This window comes from Pseudonaja textilis, chromosome 8 (assembly GCF_049901715.1).
Source record: "Pseudonaja textilis isolate UNSWEBS1 chromosome 8, rPseTex1.2, whole genome shotgun sequence".
Lineage (NCBI taxonomy): Eukaryota > Metazoa > Chordata > Lepidosauria > Squamata > Elapidae > Pseudonaja > Pseudonaja textilis.
Genome location: NC_141997.1, coordinates 19,654,456 through 19,674,847, shown reverse-complemented (window position 1 = coordinate 19,674,847; position 20,392 = coordinate 19,654,456). Strand labels below are relative to the sequence as shown.

The following is a 20,392-nucleotide window of genomic DNA, read 5'->3' as shown; positions in this document are numbered from 1 at the left end:
CTCCAAAAATAGATCAGAATTGAGTCTATGTACAGTATATACTAAGGTGGAAGAAGAACAGAAAGAATGCTATGAATCATATTGGGATCTGTGGCTTACAAAAATTCTGTCTTTTTTTAATAAATGAAAAATTTGCCTTACTTTTTTAAATTGCATTTTTTAATTTGAGTTTTTTGGAATTCTAGTCTTTAAACAACAACCCTTTTCTGTTAAATTAGAGCAGGAACAGCTACATGAATATCTTTACAATATTGGACTTTTTCAATTTTACTTAAAAAAGAAAAGAAGAATACAAGAATGGGATGCTGAACATTGTAATGAAGTCCACTACATTTCACTCTTCTGGCAGTTTTAAACACACTTTGCCCATTAAGGCCACTTCCAGTATTGGAGCAGTATTGAAGAAGAAATGGTTGGACAAAATACTGTAGCTCTGATGAGTGATCTGGACTTGCCATTAATGTGGCTCTTTTGCTGTTGCAATAAAAGTCAGTTTTGTATATACTGAGGCAATGTTTTTTGGCATTCAACCTCTGTACATCATCACATTGAATTTCAAATGAAACATTCAAGATGTGAATGAAGTGAAGACTTTCAGCTTTAATTCAAGGACTTTGACAAAAGTGTTTCCCTTGATAAGTTCTCACCTAGGCAAGGCCTAATTTAAAATCTTCTGATTGAATGCAAACTACCGGAGTAAGGCTGAATATTCCCAAACTTCCATCATTGTCCTGATATACACGGACCTGATTCTACATTGTCCTTGACATTTAGCCATTGATCATACAAAGAAATAGATGTCAGGTCTGATTTGTCATTAAAGTGGTGATTCTGAAGATTTCTTTGAATTTTATTTATTTATTTATTTGAGTTTGATAGCTACCTACGTCAACAGGGTGGTAGGTACTACCACCATGTGACATGCATCATATGACAAAACAATGTTAAATAAATAAAAGAATACAAAATAAATAAGATATGGCACCAAATAAAACTATTACTGTGGATGTGATTACACCCGGAACCTTATCATGCTCAGGGCCCTAGACCCCGGGCCTACAACCAAGTCTTCATGAACTTACAAAAAGCCAAGATGGTCAGGGTCATTCTGATATCTGAAGGGAGAATATTCCAGGGGCAGAAGCTGCGGCTGAAAAGGCACATCTCCAGAATGCCTGCTTTTGCCAGGTTAATGAAAACATTTGTCCTAAAATAAAGGGAAAGCAGCAATAACAAAGGAAAATCAAGAGATGGAAAGGCTTTGCAGAATGAAACTTAAAGCAGTACACCAAGGATGGATGAGTATTGTGGCAAAGAAATGCTTTGTTTGCATAAACTTTAATCCTGTAAGCAAAATCCCAGAACCAACATTTTATAATCTTAACATTTCCAGATAAATGACAATAAAATGGTATGCCCAGTTATGGAATTATCTTTTTTTGTGTGTCCTTTATTAGTCCGCATTCAAAAAATTTCATGTTGCTTTTAAAAGACTAAGTCAAAATTATGAAATTTGGCAGATCTTTCCATTTATCTTCTAAATATTTAAGATGTAGCATTGCTATTATGTCTTGTACATTTTTTAAAAAAAGTATTTAAATATTCTAAAATTATCTTCATACTTTTACAATCAGTTTTACAAAAATATCCTACATGTCTGTGGTCCAAAATACTCTATAGTATATAGAATATAGTATACTCTGTAGTATAGACAGTATTAAAACAGTATCGTAATGGCATATTTTCTCTATTTACTTTCTTTAAAGCAACATATCAGCTACATTTATTTTTCCATCAAAAAGGTATATTGGAAACTCTTGGATAGTTGTTTAGTCTGAAAAGAAGCATAGGCCATATTCCGAATGCATTTCAAGCTTGGAAAACATCAGAGAATGACCTAAGACTGCAATGAACATTTGGTGAATACAAGTACTAGCAGTGATGATGTCATCTAGTTTGGGTAATGAACAAACAACCAAGCTTAGAAATCACCGAAGACTCCATAATTCAACCTTCTCTTCTATTAGCTATAACACCCTGAAGGAAATCTACCTTCTTTGAAACAAAAGAGAGCTTAGACCAAGTGATACCCCAACAGTTTCCCATGGGGATTGGAATTGGAAGCATTACTCTTCGTTCTGACTTGTGATTAAATATAGGAAATACAATTGCTGATCTATTTATCATTTTGTTACTGTTATTTATGATAATTGTTCTTTTCTGTTCATTCATTATTATATTTCTGTGAATTTAATAGATAAAAATTGATGTTTTTCAATTCATTTCTCCAGGACCATCATTCAAAGCAAGTAGTCTGAAAGGTGATAAAAAGCTTGAATTCATGCCAACAAATTTACATATACAGCGAATGAGAGTCCAGGATGATGCAGGATCAGGTATTCTTATGCTTCTTAATACATTTTATATGTATATTATTAGCAAGCTCAGTTCTCCATGTGTGAATCTTTATTTTTCATTATCAACAGGCTGCATATAATTTTTTAAGAGAAAGCCTTTAGAGCCTAATAAAAATTAAGCTTTTCTGGTATATTTCTGAAATTGAAGGGTCAAGAAATGGCATATGTTCTTGGCTAGATCACTGAGTAGGAATGCTTTGTGCTGTGGCAGAGTCCACTTGTTGTTTCTTTTTAAAGAAAACATTTTTTTTTCTGGTCTTGGGCTTCTTTTGCTCATGTGAGTTAAGTGCCCTTTGTTCTTGATTCTCTTTCTTTACCCAGCTTAGGGTAAAAAAAATGAGAGAATTGTAAAAAGTTACATATATTGTTTCCCTGAATAAAGAGGTTGGAAGTATATTGAGTATTTTCTGATTAGAACAAGTGGCTTTTGCCATAAACTGATGAAAAAGGTTGCAAAAACATTTAAACTTTTAAACACCAAGGTATGGGGTACCCTGTACAGGTAATCTTTGAGTTACAGCAGTTCACTTAGTGACTGTTTGAAGTTACGCGATAAGCCCCCCCCCCCCAGTATTTATGACACAGTCTTTAAAAGTATGAATGTTGCAGCGCCAGGCAGTCGTTCACCCTTACGAATGACTGCAGAGGCACTGCAACATTCACCTTATCTATTCCCACCCCCAGTCAGGTCTTCATAATTTTCCCCTCTCCCATCCCACCACGCCAGACTCATCTTGTGAAACTCTGTCTCCTCTCTGCCGCGGTTTCTTTGAGAGAGGGACAATTTTGCTTCCAACATCCGATTGGCTTGCAAATGTTTTGCACGAAGACTAGAAGCTGTCAGGTTTCCAAGTGATGAAATCCATTTTAAAAAAAAAAAGCAAAGCCCATCTTCCATATTACCGTGTTTCTTACAAAATAAGGCCGGCCCTTGTTTTTTTTTTTTGACCCCTGAAAAAATGGGTGGGCCGTCTTTTCAGGGGTGACTTAATTTCCTCCCCCACCTAGAGTGGCCCATACGCGCATACCTCGCCGCGAGACCGCTTCTATCGGCAGACGAAAGCTCCCGGAAGGCAGAGTCCCCAGCTGCTTCAGGGCGTGGCGTGGCTGCCCGTGTCCCCTCGCCTTTAGGCAGTCTCTTTCGGGCGATGGAAGCTTCCCAAATGCAGTCACCAGCCACTTCGATCGGCCGGTAAAAGCGGCCTCGGGGCGAGCGCGCGCGCACACACACACACACTTCCCTCTCTGTGAGGCCGCTTCTATCGGCAGATGAAAGCTCCCTTGAAGGCAGAGTCCCCAGCCGCTCCGGGGCGAGGCGTGGCTGCCCGTGTCCCTTCGCCTTTAGGGCAGTCTCTTTTGGGCGATGCAAGCTCCCCAAATGCAGTCACCAGCCACTTCGATCGGCCCCCATCTTTGCAAAGAAATGTTCTTGTGTAGCCTTCTTCTCCATTGAGCATCTTACAGAGAAGTACAGATTGATTTAGAATGTCTATCCTTAGCTGCTGACTTTCTTCATTAACTAACATAAATTTCTCTTACATAATTCTAAGGCCAAATGAAGAATGTTCTAATAGCTACATTCTTGGTAGATATTGTTGTATACACGGAGACTGTCCGCATGATTAGGCATCTACTCACTAATAAGTTCTCGCATCTTATGGTTGTGTATTTCCAGTGATATCCTGTGGCCTATAACAAAAATGCAAGAAATGGCATTCCACTTAATAGAATGGAAAGTCTTACAGTTCATATATTTGTTGGATCCTGACATAATTGTGATAAGGAATTTCCTTTATTAGAAATAACTGATGCAGAAATGTCTCTTTGTATTAGATTTAAAGATAACTTAATGCAATTTGCAGAATTTTTAAAGAGTTTATAAGCTTTATAGAGAGTGTTGTTGGTTCTTTAAAATAGGTGGTTATTGGTTTCTTTTCATATTTGCATTCTGACAAGATGACAGAAATTCTCACAGTTATCTTTTTTCTCTGTTATTTGTAATATTTAGATGAGAATTATGACATTGTAACTATAGGAGCACCAGCAGCTCACTGCCAGGCCTTTAAATCTGGAGGTCTCCGGAAAAAGTTACATAAATTTGAAGATGCAAAGAAACAGTAAGTGGCATATTGAATGCACACCCTTTTTGTGACTAGTTTTGTAAAACAAACAAAAACGGAATGCCATTCCTTCTTTTCTCTTTTATCCACACAGAAATTTTCAACCAAGTAGCAATTAGATATTACATATATAGAAGATGATTTGATGTTTTGATGTTTTGTTTGTTTATGTTTGTTTTAAAAACCAATAAAAATTAAAAAAAGAGAAATTTTCAACCAAATAACAATTAGAGATTCTTTATGTGAAGAATTTAGAAGAATGATTTCCATTTTTAAATTAATCAAGGTATTTCTGATTTTAGTAGGTTTTTCCTATTTAATCACATATCAAATCATGCATTGGTTAGAGACTTCCCTTGAAAATTTGCGCAAGATTTTTTTTATGAGAGTAGCTGAATTTTGAAAGAGGTACTTCCTTCCAGATCCCTCTCTGTTGCTGGTGCTGTTGTTCCCCCCCCCCTCCTCAATTTGAAGTTCTTTTGGGTCACCATCTCGAGGGGGAAACACCTTGTTGACCTTGTCTGAATTTAGTTCGCTTTTTAGTACTTGGATGGGAGAATGGCCAGAAAATACCAGACTGTAAGCTAGACGGGGATTTTTTTTTAAGAGAAACATTTTTGAAGAAGTTTAAACAATTATTCTGTGTAGCTTCAAGCAAATTAGATGGATTATAGCCGAATTCAGTAACATTGCTTTTTTACTATGTTACTTATTCAAGAGCAGAAATAACACTTCTCTCCTTTTTTGCTATTGAGATGAATGATTCCATTTTTATTTATTTTGTTTTTACAATTTGGAGGTCTGATGATTCTGGGTGGCTGTGATGACCCAGGGTTGGATACAAAACAAACACAGTCACAGAAAACAGGTGAAGCCCCTTTTATTCCTTCAGTTTGCTTCCAAGCTCTGAATATCTTTGATGGAAGACAAAAAAAACTCCCACACAGTTACACGAAGAAGGAAAAAAGCAACACAAACTAGTCAAGATAAGGGCTGGAGGATGTCACAGATAACACCACACCCTGGGAAGGACGCCAAACTCAGAGAGGAACTAGTACGCAGGTCCAAACTCTTATTCAGTTGTCACACCTGCAGCCCATGAAGAGGACCAAGGCCCTCTCCTCCTGAGGAGACCACGTCTCTCCCTTATCCTCTCCTCCCTGCGTGCCCTAGGATGGATAGGGGATGGACCCGGGTCCTCCTCTGACTGCTCAGCCGGCCTCTGCCCTTCCCCAGCCTCCTCCACAACCTCCGAAGCCACAATTCCACTCCTCTCCCTCAGAGTCAGTCTCCACCAGGGGCATGACAGTGGATTACAATTAAAAAAGAACAAACACACTAAAAAGAAAAACATGTTCATGTTCATTTTGTTTACACGGTTCTGATCCTGTGACCTGCTCCTGACACAAACTATAGTGTAAAACAGAAACAATATATGCCCATATGGAAAGAGAGGTATGCAGTCAGGTGTTATGAAATGTATAAAACATTCCTATATGATGTTACTCAGAGGTGATGGCTCTAGTAGTCAAAGCCATAGAAGGAGAAGGAGGTCAAGTAGATAACCTTAATAGTTGGGAAGCTTTCATAACGGATTTTCATATATGAAATTATTTGAAACTTGAAAACACTCTCATGCAATTTCCCTACTTTCTAGATGGAAAGGAATTTAAAGGATACAGCAGTGGATCCAAAACAGATCACATGGATATTACTAGATCTTTCACAGATTTGAAATAAGTGCTAGTACTGCTGTTGCTGTGAGCAGAGGAATTAATTTATCCTTTAATTTTATCTGTTTGGATATCCGAGATTTTAACCAAAAATGAGAACATGAGAACACTGGAACCACTAATCCTGTCAAACATTTGATAACCTGAAGATTCTGTTAAAGTTCAGGGTATCTTGGCTAAAGAAGGTTGAAGAAAAATATCCTGGAAGATTCTTAAAAGCTTAAATGTCCTATTGTATCATTAATATATCATTTTCTATTATTTTCAGGAGTAGAGTAATCCTGCCTTAGCTATATGGCCTTTATATTCTTAATTTAAAAACGGAATTCACAAAAACAAAATGCTGCCAAATCAGATAGTTTTCCATCCACAAAACTTGCCCAATAAACAATAATATTCTAAAGTTAGTAAGTCGCAATTAAATTTAGGCAGGCACCTCCTATCTGCACTTTATTTTAGTTTCATATCTTAAATCACTGCTTATTTTAGTCTGTGTTACTTGCATAACTTTTAATAATAGCTACAGAAAAAATATGTCATCTACCAGGCAATCAATCCATGGGTAAATTTTCCCTTAGAAGGACCATATTTAGAAAAATCACAATCTGCCTATTATTTGATCATGTTTCTTCAAGTAACTTGGTTGCCATATTAATTGCTTCTATTAAAAATAATCAGTATAGCTTTTTAGATAAGTTATGCAGATCTGTCTGCATATGTTGTCTTTTTGACATCTTGTAATATATGTCATGTTCGCATTCCTGTGTTTATATTAGTAGGCAGTCTGACCATTTTTCATATCTAGTGAAACACTGATCTGAGATCAGTTTGTTCTTTATTATGATCAATGACCAGAATTCCACTTAAAAAGCTAAAAAATTTAAATTTAAAAGTAAAAGTAGATAAACAGGATTTACAAACAGTAAAAATGTGACTATGTCCAAAGAAACCTACATATTGATAGGCTAATAGCAATTGTACAAAATATAATTCTGAATATTTGTTTGAGATACAGAGGTCAGCATTTAACCATGGTGGAGGTTACAGGTTTACTGTTCATTCTTTGTTCATTCTTTTCATTTTTGTCTTGTATGTAATTCTTGTTTTGTTGGTTTTTTAAAATTCTGTAGTTTATATTTTATCTTTCGGAAAAAAGTAAAAATAAACTCTGAATAAAATGGTTATTTGGCTAATAAGGAGGGTATGAAATGTAACTCTTAAATGACCATGCATTTTTATGAAATAGAGATTCTGAAATTATATTTAACTGATTATGGTAGTGTCTTTTGACTATTCTACACTATTGTTTATTTGATTTGTTGCAATATATGCACTACTGGAATGCAGTGCACTTTTAATACTAAACACACACTGTGTAAAGTACCGGTAAATTTTCCCTCAACTTTGGCAGCTTTAAGATCTGTGGACTTCAACTCTCAGAATTCTCCAGCCAGCCTGGGGAATTCTAGGAGTTGAAGTTCACCCATCTTATAGATGTCAGGGATGAGAAATACTGGTGCAGGCTACAAGTTTGTTCTTTACCATTACAGACATCTCTTACAAAAATAGTCTCTTTGTGAGTTCTGGAAATTGCCCTTGCATTACTGAAACATTAATGTTTACATAAAAAAAATATTTACAAATAAAACACAGATATATTTCATGTTTCAGATTAAGGCACCAGCCAAGGCGTGCGAGGCCAATAAATAGTGGTGGATTGGGGCGGGGTGGGGTGGGCTGGGGCGGGGCAGGGTCAGCCAGAATTTTTACTACAGGTTTGCCCTAATCGGGCAGTCCTGGCTGAATCCCACCACTGGTTTCAGACATACCAGCTGTTTTTGAATGGCAATAAGAATGGCAATAAGAAATGCCATTAACTAGAACGCCTGCCAACATTTTACTCCAGTTGACATGTTCTCTAAGTAAAATCTTTTCTTAAATTCCTTCAATTTTGTGAAGAGATGCCTAGCATATAGTTTGCTTATTATATTTAGATAGAGTAACTAGGTAGTAATTGGCTTGCTTGGACCTACCACCCTTTTAATATTGGCTACTGAATTATTTTACCTTTGGAAGAACATCTTGACAGATTGAATACAGAACTGGGATCTCCATATTATCTTTAATTTTAAAACTGTAGACACAGTTAGATCATTGGTGGTATCTTTAATATTTATTTGTTGGAAAATGAAATTAAGATTCTCTGAAGGAATGGCAGAAAGGCAAATTCAAATTCCCTTTGGGTCTGTGCTGAATGTCTCATAAAAATAGCTATGTGTTCTATCAGTCAGCTATACGTTTTTCTGTGGAGTCTTATAACTTTCTAGGAGACATCTACCATTTTACATACTTTTTCTTTTCCTCATCTACTTCATACAAATACAGCATTATTAAGAAGTATTAAGCAACTAACATTTACCTAACATCATTTGGCTTTTGATATTTGCTAACAAAGGCTAATTTTCTTTTGGTTTCTTTTTTTTTAGCAGTTTTGAGGAAAGTTGGTGAGTTTTCTATTTCTGAGCTTGGTGGCACAGCTTTCTTCCTTTTCTAAAGCAGACAATGTATTAACAGGGTGTATTTTATTATTGCATCCTGACTTTGCTAATTTGCTTCATTAAATAAATGTTTATTGAGGTATTTCATAGGCATGAATTCGTTTTCTTAACCTGCATTATTTACTTTATCAATGAACAGCTAACATTTAAAAACAACCTTTGGATTATACAAGACAATTTAGGAGACAATTGGAAATATTAAATGTATAACTGCTCATTGTAGAAAAAACCTAAAATAATCAAATAGTGTTTGACTACTTTTCCTTTTAGGAGAAAGAGAAAATAGTTCGATTGGGCTTAGTTTTAAGAAGTGTTTATTTGAAAAGGAGATAGTAGATACCAAGCTTATTTTGTTAAAAAATGCAGTGCTGAGGATCAAAATGCCTTCATGTTATCTCATCTAGCCTAGAAGCCAATTACCCTTATCATTCAGATATTTTTAGGTTCAGTGGCATGATGTTGCTAAAACATTTAACCACATTACCAAGTGTGCTTAGACATTAAAGGAAGTTCTATCAGCTATGTTTAGACTCCGGTGATTAAATATTTCTACTATTTGTCCGAGGGGTATGGCAAAGAGCCTAGCTGCAGTTTATCTGAATACATGCGTCTCCAAAGGCTGATTTATAAATTTTGTGCACATAAAATGGCTCCTTTTTAAGGCAAGGGATCAGCTTTTATACAAGAGGTTTATATAGATTTGGATCAGATATGAACTAAAACCTTAATCCATGCACATGAATTGATAGTTATACTTTGAAGCATTAGATAATTGGCCATTGTATCCATGGAACTTACAATGTTATGTTTGTAAAAATTGTGACCTTGGGTCTTTAATAGCAAAAGTTGGACTTCTTTAGAGTCTACTTAATCCTAAATTTAAAAAGAAATAAAATTTTACCTTTGGGGGGAGATGGATTAAATTTTGTTTTCCAGTGAAAAGTCAGTGAAGAATGATAGCTGTTCATTTGGGAGAATGGTCATGAGAAGCTAATCGAATTATTTCCTTTGATTCCAGCAAAAGATTTACTTTGATTCTTTTTTGAGAATGAGTTTAACACAAATAATGCTGCATGTAGTTTGCTACTGCATATAGATTGATTCTGCATGATGTCTCTCTTTCAAATAAGACGCATATATTGCTGTAACGGTTGATAAAAATATTTAAAAGCTTGAGCTTTTAGACCTGTCCTTAAAATAAACAATCTGTATCACATTTTAAAGAAAATTTTATAATAATTTTGAAGACCTTCTGAAAAATAAAAAAACATACTTTTTCTCTTTTTTCCTTTTTTTTTATTACAGTTGTTTAAATCTTTTCCTCTAAAAATGTATTTTTCCAGACAGCTGAACAAATCTTTGGTTAATAGCTTTTAAAGTATTAAGTAGATTTTTTTCAAAGATAGATTTAAAGTTTGTTAGAAGGAAGAAATGTTGTTTCAAGATTCATACTATCAAAAACATTTTTGGACAATTCCCTGCATCAATTTTACACTGGAAGCTGATTCTGAAAAGTTACATTGTTTCTGAAGCATTGTTTTATGCAAAATGAAAACATTCTGTTAAATAAATCTGTTTTGCTGTGAATGAATCAGGCAACTGGTAATCTGAAATTTGCAGTGGGACACTGGAAGGAAGCTGTCTGCCAAGAGAAAGGAATTAGACTCCCATTTTTACCTTTCCAGGAACATTGTGTGGACTACTAAATTGATGGCTCTCCAACAACAATAGATGGTAGACCATATATCTGGGTTTACAAAAACAAATCCAGATATACGGAAGGGGAAGGGAAGTCAAGTAGTTAGGCCTTACTATAAATCCATCTGGAGTTACATTTGGCTTACCTCGTCATCTAAAATAGTGCAAATCTGGGTTTATTAAGCAAGATTCTGACATTGGCAAGAAAGTTCAAAACAAAGCTACCTGAAACTTCAATCATCTTGAACAATTTACATGATTGTGGAAAGGATAATATACCAGTAGTATTTTCTAAGCTGAATCTGGAAATCTTTGAAGGCAAATGGATTGGTTATCCATTTGAATGAATAAATTATACTTGGGCAAGGAATCCGATTAACAGGAATAATTCTGTTACTGCTGCATGTTTGATTGGCAGTTTTCTGTTTCTTGTGTGGCTTCTAAATAATCACATGGCATGTTTGATAAATACATCTTGTTCAAAAGCTTTCATCATGTGCATCTCAAGATAATTTGAATAAGATGGTTGCAACATAAATAGATTGTCAGTCTTTGTACTTGGTGGCTCAATAGTTAGAACTAGATCCCAAACCAATATCTTCCACTATTTTTCTAAAATTACTCTTTTTTTCCCCTTGTCAGCACTGCAACCAATTCCCAATCTATAATATACATACCACAAGATATTATTCGAGCAAAGGAGATTATTGCACAGATCAATATCCTGAAAACTCAAGTTAGTTACTATGCAGAAAGACTTTCCAGAGCTGCCAAGGATAAATCATCAAATGGACTTGAGAGAACACTTGCCATTTTGGCAGATAAGGTAGGGGATTTGTTCACCCTCCCCTATGTACCATTGAGATCCCTCTCTAACTTAATATTACCTCAATATTCTTATATTGTAATAATAACAAAACATTTCACGGTTTTGAATTTCCTTCTCTGTAGGCCTGCCAAAATCTGAGAATTCTGAAAGGACTACAAGAACTTATGTTTATTTGGTCTATATTTAATGGTATTAAATATATTTAATGAGCCCTAAACCTCTCTGACCTCAGCATATAAGTATTGTATTTTACAATACATTACATTATTTTATTTTACAATAAAATACATTGTATTTTATTACACTTTATCTAATACATCCCATTCTGCTTTAAGTCCTGCTGCTAAAGCAGACTAGACTTGACTGATAATTTTCTCAAGTAATGGTATCCATCTCAGTGTTGACTGCTTCCTGCTAATCATGTTATTTTTCCCTGCTGTACTATAACTACGTTCACATGACACTAAATCCAGTTTCTTTTAACAAATAGGCTATAATTGGTGGGTTCCATACAACATATTATCAAATGCCGGTTTTATACCACAATGTCTAGGATTACAGAACATATTAAGCTAAGAAAGATTATTCTTAGTGTGCTGTATGAATCAATTCATTGAATGCAAATTGAAATTAAATTCCAAGTGAAATGCTATAGAAATAGTTATAAAATAAACATCATAGAATATGTTTTTCTAAGATAAATTCTATGGGGACCTGTGTTCTCAATTGGCACTATAATGGAAAGATTGCCTGTCTGATCAGCAGTACTCACACCACTAATCACATTAAAAAATGTCTTAGCCATTTTTTAGTATCCTAAAATAGCCTTTTTATTTGTTAAGTTTTGTGCCTTAGCCATATCATGTCTAGATTTGTTAAGAAAAGAGTACCTTATGTTAAACTGTTGTTTTTTTAAAAAAAATTTGGCTTGTTACTGAGTTTGTTTACTGTACTTTAGTAGTGCTGGACTGGACAGTAATAAATAATGATGTTATAAAATAGACATAGTTTACAAATATTGTGTGTCATCTTTATCATTTCTAGACCCGGCAGCTTGTCACTGTCTGTGACTGCAAGCTGTTGGCAAATTCAATTCATGCCCTCAATGCTGCAAGACCGGACTATATAGCTTCAAAGGCTTCTCCAACATGTACAGAAGGAGAACAAGTGGTGCTAAGAAATGACCAAGATACTTTGGTGGCCAGGTGGGCAGGAAGAAATAGCCGTTCTTCTCTACAGGTGGACTGGCATGAAGAAGAGTGGGTAGGCTGTTATTTTAAAATTCCATTCCTATACTACAGTGAATCTTAATTCAGACAATTATCTTTTTGTAAAATTAAAGCTGCCATGTATTTGGTCATGTTTTGTGGGTTCGGGACTATGTTTAAAACATTTTGAATGAAGACAGGCATGGTAGGCCTTAATGATGCACAGTGAAATTCATTTTTGCATCTTTTTTTCTCTGTGCTATAAATACAGTGCCCATATTCTCTTTTAATAAATTATGGACAAATCTGAAGAGAGACTCTGAAAGAGGTTCTCAAGGATAAGAGAAATAAGTATTTAGATTTATAATTTTGCTTTGCAAAGGAAAATTCAAGAACAAAACCAAGAATATAATTGTTAAATAAATCCAAAGACAGTTTTCTCAAATAATGGTCTGTCCTTTATAAGAAAGGATAATGATCACTTTAGTTATAAATGATGTTAAGCCTGTTTTAGAGCCTGTGTCCCAATTGTCATGTTTCCATTTAAAAAAATGGTAAAAATCCATGCACCCAATTGTGGCAATCATTTTTGGAAGGTGCTTTGATGCTTCTGGAGCCCTTTGTTTATTAATTCCGGCAGAATCTCTACAGATTATACTAAATCATTATCTGATTTAAGTGTAGTTTGTGAAATAAATAGCCAAGTTCATATATTGAACCTAAGAAGCACAAACAGCTAAGGTTGTGCAACTCTTGCAATAAACAAGTGACATGGTGATTTAAAGCAATCTGTGAACCCGGATACTGAATGTTCATTTCTTTTTCTCTACTTCTGATTCTATTTTTTGAGTGGTCGGTAAAAATGGAGCAGCTAAATTTATTTATTCATTAAATTTATTTGCTGCCTATCTTGCTATGGAGTTATTCTAGGTATTTGTCAACTCATAAAATATTTCTGTGGTCTAATCCTGACAGTATCTTGTAGATGTGATGATTTCCCAATTATTAATTGGAAAGTAGTAAATGAACTGATAGTCTTTGCAGTTTTGTCTAGAAGGAAATAATATTATGTTACCTATTGCAGAGGTGATATTCAGCCAGTTTGGACGAACCAGTAATGCAAATTTTGAGTAGTTCGGAGAACCAGCAAATGCCACCTGTGGCTGGCCCCGCCCACCTGCCTCCACCCTTGCCCTTTTCTGTCCTAAATTCCCTTGTTTTTTTGGCTCAGCTGATTCGTGCGGCAGAACGCAGTGCCTCAGCTAAGCTAAAACACCCTCACCAGCACTGACACCAAGGGCGGTCTTTGAGTGCTGCGCTGCACGAAGTGCGCTCTCATAGAACCAATCACACGACTGGCTGTCCCCGCCCACTCCACCTGAGAGAAACAGCAATAGGCTGCTGCTTCTCTGTGCTGCAGTGCTTTCCAGATGGGACTTAGAGGACCCAAAGTGGCGGCTCACAGCTACTCACAAGATGCTCTCCCAGCAAGAGCAGCAGTGCAGAGAAGCAGCTGCTGCCCTGGAGACCAAAGATGGAAGGGAGCAGGTCCTGAAAGGCTGCTCGGTCGAGCCTCGCTGCGAAGCAAAAGCCGTACATATGTGGAGGCCTTGCACGCGTATATGCATGGAAGCTACGCGCACGCTACCATTTTTGGTGAACTGGTTGTGGGATTATTTGAAACCCACCACTGCCCTATTGCCCAATTAGGTGGAAATGTTTGGTATGTTTCTTTATTTCCTTTCAAGCTATGTACATGCTTTCTATGAATTATTGAAAGTAGTGAAAATAGTGTTTTCAAAATATTATTTCAATATACTTCTTTCTTTAGGCTTTTTCATTATATTGGGCACACCGGTATGTCATTGATCCCTTTCTTTCTGTTTGTTCCTTCCCAGGAAAAAGTCTGGGTGAATGTTGATAAAAGTCTTGAATGCATTATCCAGAGGGTTGACAAGCTTCTCCAGAAAGAACGATTACAAAGTGATAGCTGTGAAGATGTTTTCCTGTGTGAAGTCAGCTGTTCTAGCAAGAAAGGTAAACAAGATACCCGTGCATACTGGATAAAGCCAGAGACCTTAAATGAAATCATCTCATCTTCATCATCCCCACCATCATCTTCATCCATTTCATCCTCTGCATGCCATTTTCCCAGAATCACAAGTGCGTATGACAGCCATGGCTTCTTGCTGTTGCCATTTTGTTCTGCTTTGTTGCATTTCTTAGCTCTTCCTTAATCATGATCCATGTATTGTAAGCATTACTCGGTATACTAGGAACATTCATTTAACAGTGAGGTCCCAGGAACGAGAGAACCATGGTCTTTTTGCCATATTTCCATTTTGAATTTTCAGAGCGTTTCCTAAAAAGATTAAGCTTTTCCTAAAAATGGTTAAATATGGAGTGTTTCTAATCACTCTCCAAAAAGCTATAGTAGAAGTTAGATTGTCTATGGGGATTCTTAATTATCCAGATCATGGTTGTCCCAAAGGTGCTTTTTCTAGTTTTTCTTTCTTTAAAAACATTTCACTTCTCATTCAAGAAACTTCTTCTATTCAGAAGTTCAGAACTGAAGAAGCTTCTTGGATGAGAAGTGAAATGTTTTCAAAGGAAAGAAACCCCAAGAAAATCCAATTGCCTTTTGGAAAAAGTATCTTTGGGAACGGAAGCTAGATTATTTTATCAGAAATACATAATATGGTGCTTGTAGGCACCACTGTGCCTGTAGACATTTATATTTTCTCCTGCCAAGTTCCATTCCATGCTTTAATTTATTTTCTTTATATTCTTGACATTAAAAAGATGAAGAACTCTAGTTTCAGTATTTATAAAAATGTCTGAGAGCCCTGCTTATACCTGAAGATAGAAAAATTGCCCAGTGATATTTTCAGAAGTAAGCCTATCTCCTAATTAAGAAATCAATGGATGATTTCAAATTGGTTGATATTTTTAGGATACTTTCATATGATTATATTATATGGCATGCCTTCTATGAGAAAAGAATCTAAAAGATAGGCTGGTATTTCATTCCCTCTATTGCGGATGGAAGTAAGACACTGGTTTGTTTCAAGCCATCTAGTAAATAAATACTTGGTTAAGTGAAGACCTCTAGTGTTGCAATATGTTTCAGAGACCAGAGGTATTCATGCTATACAACATGTATGTATGTATGTATGTATGTATTGCTATGCCTTTTCAGCAAGATGACCAAAGCAGCATAAAAGAAGTAAAAGTCATAAAAACATATATAGAAATATAGATTGTGCATGAAAGGAATAATCTTTTCTGTTCACAAAGACATTGTGGCTTGTAAATTGTGCTAGACCATTCTGGAGCAGAGCTTTGCAGTCTGGAAAAACAAAAACCTAGACCTTCTTGGTGATTCAGGGTTTGAGCTGAGAAAACTCCAGAGGAGTCTTAAAAAGCAAGTATGGCAAGGCTGGTGCACCTTGCTTCTCTCTGCCCACCCTTTCCATGTGGCCTAGACACCTGTCCCTCCAGTTTTCTTATCACCCCTTCCTTCCCCTACTTCCATTTAGCTGTGTAACCCCACCATGGTTTATGACTCCAACTGGCTATGCTTCATCTGTGACCTCCCATCTTCCTGCGCCTTCTTTCCACTTGTCACCCACTGCTATTTAGACAGCACCAGCATTACAAAACCAACCACTCCAATTGCCCTTTCCCATCTCCCCACACCTTGTTATATAACCCCTTCCTCACCATTGTGAGGATCAATTTGTCTACCTTTTCCTGTCACATTTCTGTGCTTTCCTGTCTTCTATTTCCTTTTGACTGCTGCTACCACCAAGGGCTTTCCCTTCATTCTCCCCACTCTAAAACACTTCTACCTGCAACACATATTAGGGGCATGTAGAACTCAAAATATGCAGGGTCTGTATCTATACAAAGATGAAATAAATGTTTTGTTCATTGGATGGTTTGTCCACAGAATGTACTGGCCATCAATCATAAAAAATCACGGTAACATGAAACCATTTAAAAATCTGGTTGCAGTAATTCTACAGATCTCCACAGTCCAAACAAATTCATAGTGGGAAAAGCAATTCGTTCCAATTATAATAGCTTCAGGCCTGTTAGAGGCCAAAATTATTGTCTTAAGGTGAGCTTGGAAAGCAAATTTCAAGTCCTGTAGGTATTTGGCCTTTTTGGACATGTACAGTACAGGATATGAATGTGGTTTTTCTCATATTTGGAAGAGGAACATTTTTGCAGTCCACAGGCCTGGATTTGTTTGTGAGTGTTGTAACTCTAATCTCACTCAAGACTCATTCTAGAATGGAAACTACCATCTAAGTATTTCTTTAATTAATTTGATTTTTTAAGTGAGCCTTCCTTGAGATTTGCAGACAAACTTCTGAAATTCCCCCACCAAACATGGTTCTTGGATCTATTTGCTGGGTGTTACGGGACTTGAAATTGAAGATAATTACAAGGCACCACTTTGGGAAAGACTATTTTAGGTCAATGCTATGTATAGCAGTTTCAGATATAGGTATCATGCAAATACAGATCATTGTATTCAGAGGTGGGTTCAAATTTCTTAACAATCGGTTCTGTGGGCGTGGCCTAATTTGTGGGTGTGGTTTGATAGTCATGTGACAGGGTAAGTGTGGCTCGCTGGCTGGGCATGGCTTGATGGTCATGTGACTGGGTGGGCGTGGCTTGTATGTAAATATTGCAAGTATTTATGTAAATATTGATTTTTTTTATAAAAAAGAGCAACTTTTACCCAAAATCAGGCAAAACAGACAGGCACATTGAGTTGCTCACAGAATCACAGATTCACTCAGATATCTACCTTTATGCAATGCCTAAGTTTGCACTGAAAAATAGAAGCTTCAGTCCTAAGGAAGGTTCAGCTATGCTTTTAGATCAGCTAGAAAGCAAGAAATCAACGATTTCCTGCTTTCTACCTAATTTAAATATCCCATCACAGCTGATAGTCAGAACAGCTGATGGTCGGGGGGAAAAAAGGAAAAATTGGAACTTACAAAAATTAGGCAAAGGCACAAGGCAGGCAAGTTGGATGGCACGCATGCCACTTAAGGAGTGAGTGGGCGGGGAGGGGAGGGGCCAGCCAGTGGCGCGATTTGCTGGTTCTACGAACTGCGTAGAATCGTAACAATCGGTTCTATAGAACCAGTCCGACCAGGTAGAATCCCACTCCTGATTGTATTCAAAATCCCTGATCAAAGATACTGATCTGAAATTCCCAGACTTTGAAAATGTTTCAAAAATTGATGGGAAGATCTCCAAATATATCATATGCAAGGAGACTTAAGAATATTGCTGAGCTGCAAGAGTACTGCAAGGGAGAATAGAGAAAATCCAAAGAGAAACAAATGCACATAAAAACTAAATATATACTTAAATTTGCAGATGTATGCCATGTCTAATTTTGTACTGGGTAGGTAGAGGCTGTATCAACTTTTGCTTCCTTAGAGATTCTCTGAAACATGCAATTTGCTCAGAGGTATTTAATCTTTTTCATCCAAACCTATCTGGGAAACCTGATTAAATCATATTTTAAACACATTTAAAGATTCATCCATTTATAGCACTTGTATGTTCATTACAAAAGCTCTAGTATTATTCTAAAGTTGTGGTCATCTGCAAATCACCTTTCCTAATTGCTGGTCATGTTCTATTAGTGCAGGCTATAGAATATGAATAATACATAACATTATATATAAATATATAAATATGTTTCAAAATATAGAGCAAGAATATATTGTATTCCATTTTGAAATAATTTTTAAAATACCTATAGTCTTACATTGTCTCTTCATTATGTTTCCTTACAACAGTTTTTGTGTTTGTAATTTCACAATAAATTATTAGTCAAAATAGAAAAATGACATTATTTGAAATAACTGAGATGCCTCTTTTAATTTATTATTATAGAACAGGATATGTATGGTTTGTTCAGAATTCTATAAGTTTTTATATGTTATTAAGCATTAGCAGAATGGAAGAATGAATAATGTATTATCTATGGAATAGTGTATTAATGTGCAAATAGCTATTATATTAAAATTTTAATATACATTCTGATTCTGTTGTGAAGCTGTGCAAAATATAGGCATAACCTGATGATATCAGGTTAATAAAGACAATTTCTAAGAAGAATCTCATATATCAGATGGGTAATTAGAAAAAGAATCCCACCCAACTAGAGCAATATCATATTAGGTCATGGAATAATTTTACATCAAATATTTTCTGACACTGCCCTGTTTGATAACCATTGAAATAATGGTTGTAGTCAATGTCACATTTATACTAATGTGTATAAAAATTGAAAGTTTCCCCCCAATAAATATTTTAAACATACTAAAATATTAGAGTAACATTACATGCTAAGCTAGGATATTGTTTAACTTGATATTTACACAGCTGAAGTCATGGTAGGCAGTATTTATTTTAAAAACACACCAGTGAGAAGATTAGGAAGAGAATGCATAATCGTATTTTAAACCCTGTAGAATTTTTTTAAAGTGTGAATTTGCATAGAGGTGTAATATTTATAATATGAAATTGTAAAAATCAGCATGCCGGCAGAACAATAAACATAGAAGTTTTTTAATGTTGCCTTATCCATACTATTTTTATTCTAGTTGAAGGTATGCTATACAATTACAAAATTAAATTCAGCAGTTGGAACTAGACATAAACTCACATAGCTTTCGAACAATATTTTCCAATACTAAATGTATAATGCAGTGTCACTTGTGGAATGTTTTCCTGCTCTAGCAAGTGACAGCCGAACTTTTATGCAATCACTTCATTAAAAACAGAACAAAAAATATATTCTCTTATGAGAGAAGATAATAAGATGCTGACCTTAATGTTCTTCCATCATATAAAGTTCCAGCCTGAATTTGCACTTATCCTCACTTCCATTCTCCATCCATACAATAACCCCAAGGACCTTGTCGTATAATATGTAGGTATCTGGGCATCTGTCTATCTATCTATCATGGTATAGAATGATATAATGGCTAAAGTGCTGGACTAGGAGTAGGGAGGCCCAGTTCCTATCTTCCTTATGTACAGAAGCTGGCTAGGCCAGTCACTCAGCCCTGGACCCAGAAGTAAAAAACATTTCTTTACCAACCTGCACTGGACCAGTATAGTATATTATGATCCATTACCATCTATGAAAAGATATTTCGTGGATTGATTCTGGTGGATTATTATCACTTAAACATTAGCTTTTATTTTTTTGGCGTAAACTGATTTTAGACCTATGGAATCATAGTTCAAAAGTAAAGAAGAGGAGTCAGGGAAGTATGGTATATAATAGGAAAGTAAATTCTGCTGGACTTAAATTCCTCTGTTATTTGTATCAGAGTTTGGGACCTATTAATTGCCCACATTTTGAGACAAATATTTCATCAAACTATAAATTAAAAAATCACTGAAACATTCATAAATTAGAGTTGCCAGTATTAGAATGATGTAATTGACCTATGATTTGACAACATGCTAAACTTATAAAATTTAGAAATTTTAAAAGTAGGTAGGGAGGAAACTAGAATAATAGTATTTTTATGAATGCACTTTAAGCCCAGATTCTAGTTTGTCTGCATCAAACTAACAGATTTTCCCTTTCACCATCCTCCTGCCAACTCTTTAAGTTGCTGATATATACTTCTAATCCATCAATAAATTTGGTGTAGTGAGATTAACTATTATTAAAAAATTTAAAGACAGATATATAAGTTAAATAGTATTAATAAAGCTCCATAAATGTGTTTCTTGCTGAAAGTTGTAAACAATTTTTTAACATTGGAGAAGAATGT

At 35.7% G+C, this 20,392-nt stretch overlaps 1 protein-coding gene across 4 annotated transcripts in view; it reads left to right on the top strand.

Annotated features, from left to right (window-relative positions):
* INPP4A (inositol polyphosphate-4-phosphatase type I A) overlaps nt 1-20,392 on the top strand; it is a 96,782-nt gene that overhangs the window by 54,858 nt on the left and 21,532 nt on the right. Inside the window, exons 13-18 of one of the 4 annotated variants that reach the window (XM_026707571.2) lie at nt 2,292-2,396; nt 4,426-4,534; nt 8,757-8,774; nt 11,169-11,352; nt 12,400-12,618; nt 14,462-14,600. In XM_026707571.2, coding sequence (XP_026563356.2) covers nt 2,292-2,396; nt 4,426-4,534; nt 8,757-8,774; nt 11,169-11,352; nt 12,400-12,618; nt 14,462-14,600 — 774 coding nt within the window. Of the gene's footprint in view, nt 1-2,291; nt 2,397-4,425; nt 4,535-8,756; nt 8,775-11,168; nt 11,353-12,399; nt 12,619-14,461; nt 14,727-20,392 lie in introns of all 4 variants that reach the window. The other 3 variants (XM_026707566.2, XM_026707573.2, XM_026707570.2) reach the window with 3 other exon arrangements.